Here is an 8,485-nt window from a genome sequence, read left to right on the forward strand (position 1 = left end):
TCCTGATTGGTCCCCTTGCCGAGCTGCTCACGGGTTCATTCAACTGTTAAGCACCTCCCCGTCTCTCTAAAGGACATTATAATGCAAGAAGCCCCCTTTTTAACCACAAACCGAATTTTCTTTCATTTAGGTGATCTATATATATCTATATCGTATAGCTTATAGCTTATATCTATTTTAAATAACTTAAAGCCGCTAAAATTTGGGGGGGAACAGCTTTCGCCCTGGAGCGGTGCGCGATGCTGTCTCACGCCGACCTCCTGGACGCCAGGCTAGGTGAGTGCGCGCCTCTCGCCCTGGCAGCCAGAAGAAGCCGAGGCAGGAAATTGTCAATTTGTTCCTTATTTTACCTTAATGCGCCCTAAATGGACTAATTTCTTTAAAAGTAATTGTGCTGCATTAAAGTTTAATTTGATTTAACGTCGTCTTATAAAAAAAATCTATGGAATATGTAGATCCAAAAAAGGACTTGGGAATGTTGTTTCTTTTTGTTTTTATTTTTATTGTCCCTATTCCCAGTTTATGTTTTTGAAAGGTAATCTACCTCGCGTTAATTTGTTTGGAGGTGCTTCTCCCCCCTCCCCCTCTACTTTGATTTGGGATTTCTTCTTCCTTCTCTGTCTTTTTTACCTAGTTCTCTCTCTCCCTTCTTTCCTCTTCGTCTCCATATGGTTGAGTTTGTAAAAAAAAAATCTGGTACAAGGAGAAGCAACTGCTATCGAGGCGGATTTGTTAAGTGCGCTTTTGAGAAAATAAAAAAAAAGCCAAATCCATCCTCACAGGCATCCCACCTTCTGCAAGGAACTTGGCGTAGTCTATGACTCAGAGGAATACGCCTTTTATTTTTCCGGAAAGAAAAGTTGAATTCTCTAAAGTTTGATTCTCTGTTATGACTGGAGTTTGCTTTACATTGTCTGGGTTGCTGGACTCTGGGTTTCTGGTTTGGAAGTCTTTGCTGATGGATGTGACTCCATTTTCCAAACATTTTCTCTGATTTGAGGGGGAGGCGGAGCTGATTTGGGTTGATTTCGGGGGTGGAAGGTTTGGAGACTTTATTCATCTTCCAAAGGTGAGAGGGGATAGACTGAGGGCCAGAGAGAGAGAGTTGCCAAAGTGCAGGTGGGGCAGAAGCCAAAGAATTCTTTAATTTCTCCTCCTCCTCCTTTTCCTCTGTTTTGTCCTCCTAGTCCAAGGACCTACTCTTGGTTTCCTTGGGCGCAGGGGGCACGGTTTATGAAAGGAACTCAGAAGTATGTTTTATTGCCGGGATTGGGAATGCTTTATTATGGGAGAGGAGGAGAGCCTGTGCTGTTTACTTCGCGACCCGGCTGGGAGATGTCATTCCAACCTAACAGTCCAAATCCTGGGGAGCTCAGCTGAGTACTCCAGGAGTTTCGCCCAAAGGGCAAGTGTGGGAGCGAAGGGAACCGAGAATGGGGCTTCAGGAGGACCACGCGGGGAGGACAGTCCCTCCAGGTCTCGTCAGGAAAGTAGTGACCGCGACCCCCTTGCCTTCTCAGGTATGAAAGATGCCGCCGAGCTTTTGGGTCATCGGGAGGCGGTGAAGTGTAGGCTGGGCGTGGGGGGCTCTGACCCCGGGGGCCATCCAGGAGACCTGGCGCCCAACTCCGACCCGGTGGAGGGAACCACGTTGCTGCCAGGGGAGGACATCACCACAGTGGGCTCTACCCCAGCCTCGCTGGCAGTGAGCGCCAAGGACCCGGACAAGCAACCGGGGCCCCAGGGCGGCCCGAACCCGAACCAAGCTGGCCAACAACAAGGCCAACAGAAGCAGAAGCGCCACCGGACGCGCTTCACCCCAGCACAGCTCAACGAGTTGGAGAGGAGCTTTGCCAAGACTCACTACCCCGACATCTTCATGCGCGAGGAGCTGGCACTACGTATAGGGCTCACAGAGTCCCGGGTGCAGGTACGCTGGGCTTGGGCGCCCGGGCAGAAGGGCTTGGGAGGATTTAGCAAAGGGAAAGAGGGCTTTCCTTCTTCTGTCGGGATCTTGGGCTGCGCCTCACCTTCCTCCGCGTTTATGGGTCGAGTTAGCTCCTTTTATGCCCAGAAATTGTGCCCAATCGCCATCTCCACTGGACACTCAGGACCCCCATCTTCCTTTAGTGTATCCACATTTCCACAGTGAGTCCTCAAAAGCGAGACCGGCATTGTTTGGCGAACGGGTTTGCTCTTCCTCCTGAGCAGGAAACCTCCGCGGTGTACCAGGAGGCTACGCAGAGCGCGCACCTCAACTTTATCCCGCGAAATTGACAAGTATTTCGTTACCCCTAATGAGTTTGTGCTGAATGCCTGGATAGATCTGGGATGCAATACTTACACAACAAACATGAAAAGGGAGAAAGTAGGGTGGAATAGGTGTCTTTTTCTCAGAAGCCACACCCGGGTTTCTGAGTGGCTTATTTTACTGACTATTACGACCCAGTTCTCGCAGGTAAAACCCTTTGTTTTGTTATTTGCAAGGGGTTTGCTTTGGTGGACTACAAGTGGACTGAGGGCATTGGAATGATCCTCTAAAGCCCGTGAGCCCTAGATTTTTTTTAGGGTCCCATGAGAAAACTGGAGGGTGGAGGGAGATAAAGAAAACTTTCTGTTGTACATACATGACCTGAAGAAAGAACTTTTAGAGTGTGAAAGACTGACAGGTAGTAGACGAAATTGTTACTGATCCCCTCTAATCCCATCCAACCACTCTGCAAGTTGGAAATGATAAATAGCCTTCAAAATCACACCTATAACTTTCCTGATAAGCCAAATGAAATTCAAGAGATTTTTTTTTTTAATGAAAACAATATACCTTATGGACAGTAAAATTCCAAAGAGGCTCGCTTCATTTTGAGCTATCCAGGGTGCTGAAAACCTTCCTTTGCTGTCTTGGACGTGTGTATTTATTTTCGGTCCAATATCCTGAGTGCCTACCTAACTTGCCAGCCAGAACTGGCTGTGTTTAAAAATTAATCACAATGTTGAATATTTCTATAGTCAGCATTTTAATCAGAGTGTAAACTGTAATAATTAACATGTTTCTACTCTCCTAAGAGTCAGCAAATTAATATCATTGGGGACTGAAACTACTCAAGTTAATAAGGTAATATTCAGGATATAACATAATAATATATTTACCCAATATATACGTCTGGATGGTTTTCTTAGTGAGCTCTGGAAGACCAAACAACTGGTCATTCAAATTACACACCAAAAGATGCAAATTGAAATCTATAGCGGTATTATTAACACGTTTTAAACATTTTTAAAATCTAGCACAGATTTCTAAATCTGAAATTGAGCTGAAAGCTTTACTTGATAAACACAATTTAAATACTTCCATTACTGCTAATGATCATACGGACATATTAAAATACCATAGAATCAAATTTCATAAATTTGCTTTTAGAGAATTGTATTGTGTATTAGTTTGTTTTAAGAATTAAAATACTGTTGCTTAACCTAGTCATACTGGTAATTAGTTTACATTAAAATAGAACTCATAATCACAATTGTACAACTGATTATATAAAAAAAGAAAATGAGGTCTATTAAACTTTATTAGGTCTTCCAAAGGTTAATGACAATGATTTTTTAAATAAAAGTTATAAGTGAAATAAAATATCAACTATGTAACAGACAGTTATTTTCAAAAAGTACACAAAAGAATTTGCAAGACGAAAGAGACAAAGTACTTTAATTGTTATAGCATAATATTCAACCAAAGATAATAGCTTGAGGCTGATGATAGAAACAATTTAATAGAATGGCAATTTCAATATTTTTAAAAATAATGTTCCATAGTTTAAAAAGTAATCAGATCAACATAACCTTCTTAATTAACATTTCAAAATGATGAACATTATGCAATGTAATGCAAAAATAATTTATGGAAAATGTATTTACTTCACAATTCACTGTAACATTGCTCCTTGACCAAATTCAAATTAAATAGTAATTGGTTTATGTTCTTATATGATGAGTACTTTATAGTTTTCTTTATAGTTAACAGATTGCCACACATTCTTTTTAGTATGTGGGCCATCACACTGATTAAAAATGATCTAAACATTTAATTTATTGCAATTGTATTTTTTTAAAAAAATGCTTTTTGATTCTAGAGTAAATGATACAACATACTTATTTTCTATTTATATCTGGCAAATATCATACTTTTAAGTATTTGTTAAAGCAACTCTACTCACATAGAGGCCAATTCCATGTCTGATATTGCTCCCCTTTTCTGGCTAGTGCAATAAAACCATTCCTTTTATAGCATGCCATTATTAGAAACCAATTTCAGAATTATTTATAACCTGGAATGGCTTATTAAGCAGCAATGTGAGAATCATGCAAATTATGCGATCAAATGCAATATAATAAGCATAATCATTAGTCTCTAGCACGGATTAATTAACTTTCAATATTTTATTTACATAAAAACCAAATCAGTGAAATAACTTCTGCACAGTCAGGCTTGCCTTTCAATATTTTATATGAACAAAAATAATGTGCTGTAATTCCATTGACCGTGTCCCCCAGAATGGCCCTGTCACCTACCACATCTTAATAGGGGGACAAGCTGAGAGTATTTTCTAGTTTTCTAATGGAATGAGAAATTGCATTTTCTTCCTCTCCCAGCACTATTAAAGTGTAATGAATTCGGCCCAGAGTTCACGGCTGGCTGATCGAAATGAACCTGAGATCTAGGCTTTAATACAGCTCCCCAGATTTCCTCCCAAATCTTCACATTAATCATTTGCTGGATTCCAATGAGATCTTCATAAAGCGTTTGCTTCGAGGTGGGGGAAAAGTAATATTCTCTCCCTCTCCTCCTCTTTCTCTATTTCTGAGCCATTTATAGCTGTAGAATTAAATGGGCTATATATTTTAAAATACATTTACAGTATGTCTATATTACTGTAACAGCAGATATCATGAAAGTGGATTTTTAGATTCCAACCTCCATTAGATTCTCACTGTTGTATTAAGCATTCTTGGAGAAGAGCTGCATTTCAAACTGAGTATAAAGTTGGCCTATGACTGTGGTTGATATATCTCTGGATTTGCCATCTGTGCATTCTCAAAATCTCCCTTAGGTTTTGCCTGCATTTTAATCTGTCATGCTCTAGTTTTCAAGTGGAAACATTCACATTTTAAAAACATATGCATCATAGATTAGAATGGAAGTGCTCAGACCCCATGCAGAATTCCCCCCAACCCTAGTATGCCATGGAACATAAAATATTTTGTAGCCACCGTTTGACTACTAACCCTCAAACGTAATTGAGCACGATTTTTCGATTATTTCTATAATATTTAGTTACTTTCCGCTGTTCTTCTCCCCCTGTGCATGAGCAGATCTTAAGAGTCAGAAACCTTTCTGGTGCCCAGAGTTTCTACTGATATGCTTGCAGGCCATCCCCTTTCTTTTCTTTTGTGTCTCTTATCCCTACTCCTAATTCTCCCACCTAAAACAACCAAATGTTTCACAGTTCACTGTTCAAAGCCTTAGCAGAATGTGCAGGGTGTTAGGAACTGGTCTAGATATAGAACCTCTCAAAATATATTCAGGTGCAGTTTGTGAGGATACCATCCTTGTCTAGGGCTCTCTTCCATATCTACCTCCCCCCAATCCAGCATTGGCTGGGTCCTTCAAAGCAATCTGCAATTGCCCTCAGCCAAAGCCTGCTAACAGCTCAATCTGAAGCAGGCAGCATTGATCCCGTCCACCATCAAGGCCTCTGTTGCCTCATTAATCCACCGCGCCACCAACTCAGGGACTGCTCGACACTAGGGTAGGCAGTCAACGTGGGAAATGGGGTAGAAACCAGAGAAAGATAAAGTGGTAGTCGACCTCATAGATATGACAGAAAGGCCAGGGCCTGCAGACAACTATAGATTGCAATGCGGTTCACACTGCTAAGTGAAGAGTGTGTCTTCACTTGCAGGAAAGTGCAAACACTGCTGTGCATGGCTGGTTTATGGAAATGGTGGCAGGTAGGTCCATACTCAAGATACTCTAGCTTGCAGAGTAAACACTAGATAGAATGAATTAATGGATGAATAACATTTTGGCCACTAATATGGTGATCCCATTGTGTTAACCGAATTCTAAGAGGAAACTCAATCAGTAATGTGGCCCACATCATTTATATTTATGCACAGTAAACCTCCAGCTGACTAGATGTTTTAGAGAGAAAGACACAAAAAGAGACACACACATGCAGAGGAAGATATACCACATTCAAATGTGTGGAAAAGGAAGATCATCTTAGGAGGCAGCTTCCTTGATATATTTGATTTCAGACAGAACTCATCCCCTGTGGTAGTGAATTTGACATCCGTAGGTTCTGAAATTCCTGGGCCACTGTTAAGAAAGAGGAAAAGACTCATTTTCACTTGGAATCTATTTTATTAAATATACCTCCCTGGAAAAAGACACCTGTTTTTTGTTTTTTAAAGCAAAATTAAATAGGTAGTGTGGGTTTTAAAGTTGACCTCCTTTAATCTGAAAGATCCAGGATAATTTTAGTCTATAGATAAAATGGGGGTGACTTGAGGGAACCAAAGATCTTAGTGCTTGGGGTACTTGGTAAGTTCCTGAACAGAATAGATTTGTAGGCCTTGGAGCTCAGGATTCCAGCAGCAGGTTCCAGCATAAAAAAAAGGTATCCTTGGAGTGGTTTGGAATGTAGTACGGAGATTTTGGGTAGTAGAACCAAGTGCTTTCCCAAACCGAGGAATCAGAAGGCACAGTGGCGAGCCAAACAACACTGACTCATTGAGCTCACGTTCCCACGCAGATAGCTAGGCGTATTAACCTTTCTGTTCTGTCAAACGTGGCGTCAGGGGCTTTCCTTTGTCTTTTGATTTTGAAAGTGGTTATGTCCTGGCCCCTTACCAATTTTCAAATTTCCAGGGCTTCTGAAAATCCCATATCCCATCCGTGTTAAAACAAAACAAAACAAAAACACGCTATTAAGTCACATGGGTACACATGTTTATCTTCATTTGTACACCTGTGAGTCGAACCTTGACACTTGCAGTGCACAGAATGTGGCAACGTGTAAGGGCGTGGTGAACACCCGCGCCCAGCAGTGTGTTTGCTTGTGAGTAAGCGCTCCGGAACGAGATAGCTCAACAGTGAGAGTCCCTGATTGTAGGTGCTCTGGGTGCCACTAACCACGAACAAGTGGAGAACCAGGGTCTTCTGCTGGGTGTGGGTTTATCTGATGGGGGTTTCTGGGGCTCAAGCTCCCGCCCCTCCCGGTGGCCCAGCTCACTAACGGTGGCTGTCTGTCCCTCGCCCGCTCCAGGTTTGGTTCCAGAACCGGCGAGCCAAATGGAAGAAGCGTAAGAAGACGACCAATGTGTTCCGCGCCCCGGGAACACTGCTGCCTACGCCAGGCCTTCCTCAGTTCCCGTCCGCCGCCGCGGCTGCCGCAGCCGCCATGGGCGACAGCCTGTGTTCTTTCCACGCCAACGACACTCGCTGGGCGGCGGCCGCGATGCCCGGCGTGTCTCAGTTGCCGCTGCCGCCGGCGCTGGGCAGGCAGCAGGCCATGGCGCAGTCGCTGTCCCAGTGCAGCCTGGCAGCCGGGCCGCCGCCCAACTCCATGGGCTTGTCCAACAGCCTGGCGGGTTCCAATGGCGCCGGGCTGCAGTCGCACCTCTACCAACCCGCCTTCCCCGGCATGGTGCCCGCCTCCCTCCCCGGCCCCAGCAACGTCTCCGGCTCTCCCCAGCTTTGCAGCTCCCCGGACAGCAGCGACGTGTGGCGGGGCACGAGCATCGCCTCCCTCCGCCGTAAGGCGCTAGAGCACACAGTCTCCATGAGCTTCACTTAATGCCGCAGCGCCACGGCGGGCTCCGCCCGGGGTGCCGTCCCCAGAGCCGCCCAGAGGCCCTTGCGGCGCGCACCCGGGGTCCCACGCCCTGTCCCGGCCCCCAGTCCCGCCTTCCCTCCAGTCCCTTGCCCGGTCCCCCGGCCCGGTCTCGTTTAGTCCGCACCTGTCGCCTCCACCTGCCGGGGCTCGCCCCCAGTCCCAGCCCGCAAGCTTCTCTTCCTCCACACTCCCACCTCCCCTAAGCCAGCTCCTCTTCCTTTCCCACGCAGCTCCTCCCTCGGCCCCTTCGTCAGTTCCTCACCCCATCCCTGCCCGCGACCCCAGGCCTCCGGGCTCGCACTTGTGCTCGCGCACTCGCCGCGCCCTCCTCTCCGCCTTCTGTCTTGGCGGGTTTCCCACCCACATCTTCGACACGACGCCCACGGCCCTCGCTCGCCGCCTCCCCTCTTGTCTCTTCTTTCCCTGCATCTCACGCCCCTCCTCTCTTGCCCTGCCCAAAAAGCATCCTTCCCGCCATTTTACTTACCAGGGAGTCGACTCAGGATCTGAAATCAGACACCAATAGACTGGTTTGTGCGCGGAAACACACTCGCACTCTCTCTCACTGTCAGACTACACGCGCACAC

The 8,485-nt window shown here is 45.3% G+C and overlaps 1 protein-coding gene across 1 annotated transcript; it reads left to right on the top strand.

The window, feature by feature from the left end:
* Nucleotides 1-239: 239 nt before the first annotated feature.
* OTP (orthopedia homeobox) lies at nucleotides 240-7,859 on the top strand. Its single transcript, XM_006873281.1, has 3 exons — nucleotides 240-276; nucleotides 1,521-1,930; nucleotides 7,329-7,859. Exons 1-3 carry the CDS (start codon nucleotides 240-242, stop codon nucleotides 7,857-7,859), a joined length of 978 nt encoding a protein of 325 aa, XP_006873343.1.
* The last annotated feature ends 626 nt before the right edge of the window (nucleotides 7,860-8,485 follow it).

The sequence above is a fragment of the Chrysochloris asiatica genome, unplaced genomic scaffold, assembly GCF_000296735.1.
Source record: "Chrysochloris asiatica unplaced genomic scaffold, ChrAsi1.0 scaffold00234, whole genome shotgun sequence".
Lineage (NCBI taxonomy): Eukaryota > Metazoa > Chordata > Mammalia > Afrosoricida > Chrysochloridae > Chrysochloris > Chrysochloris asiatica.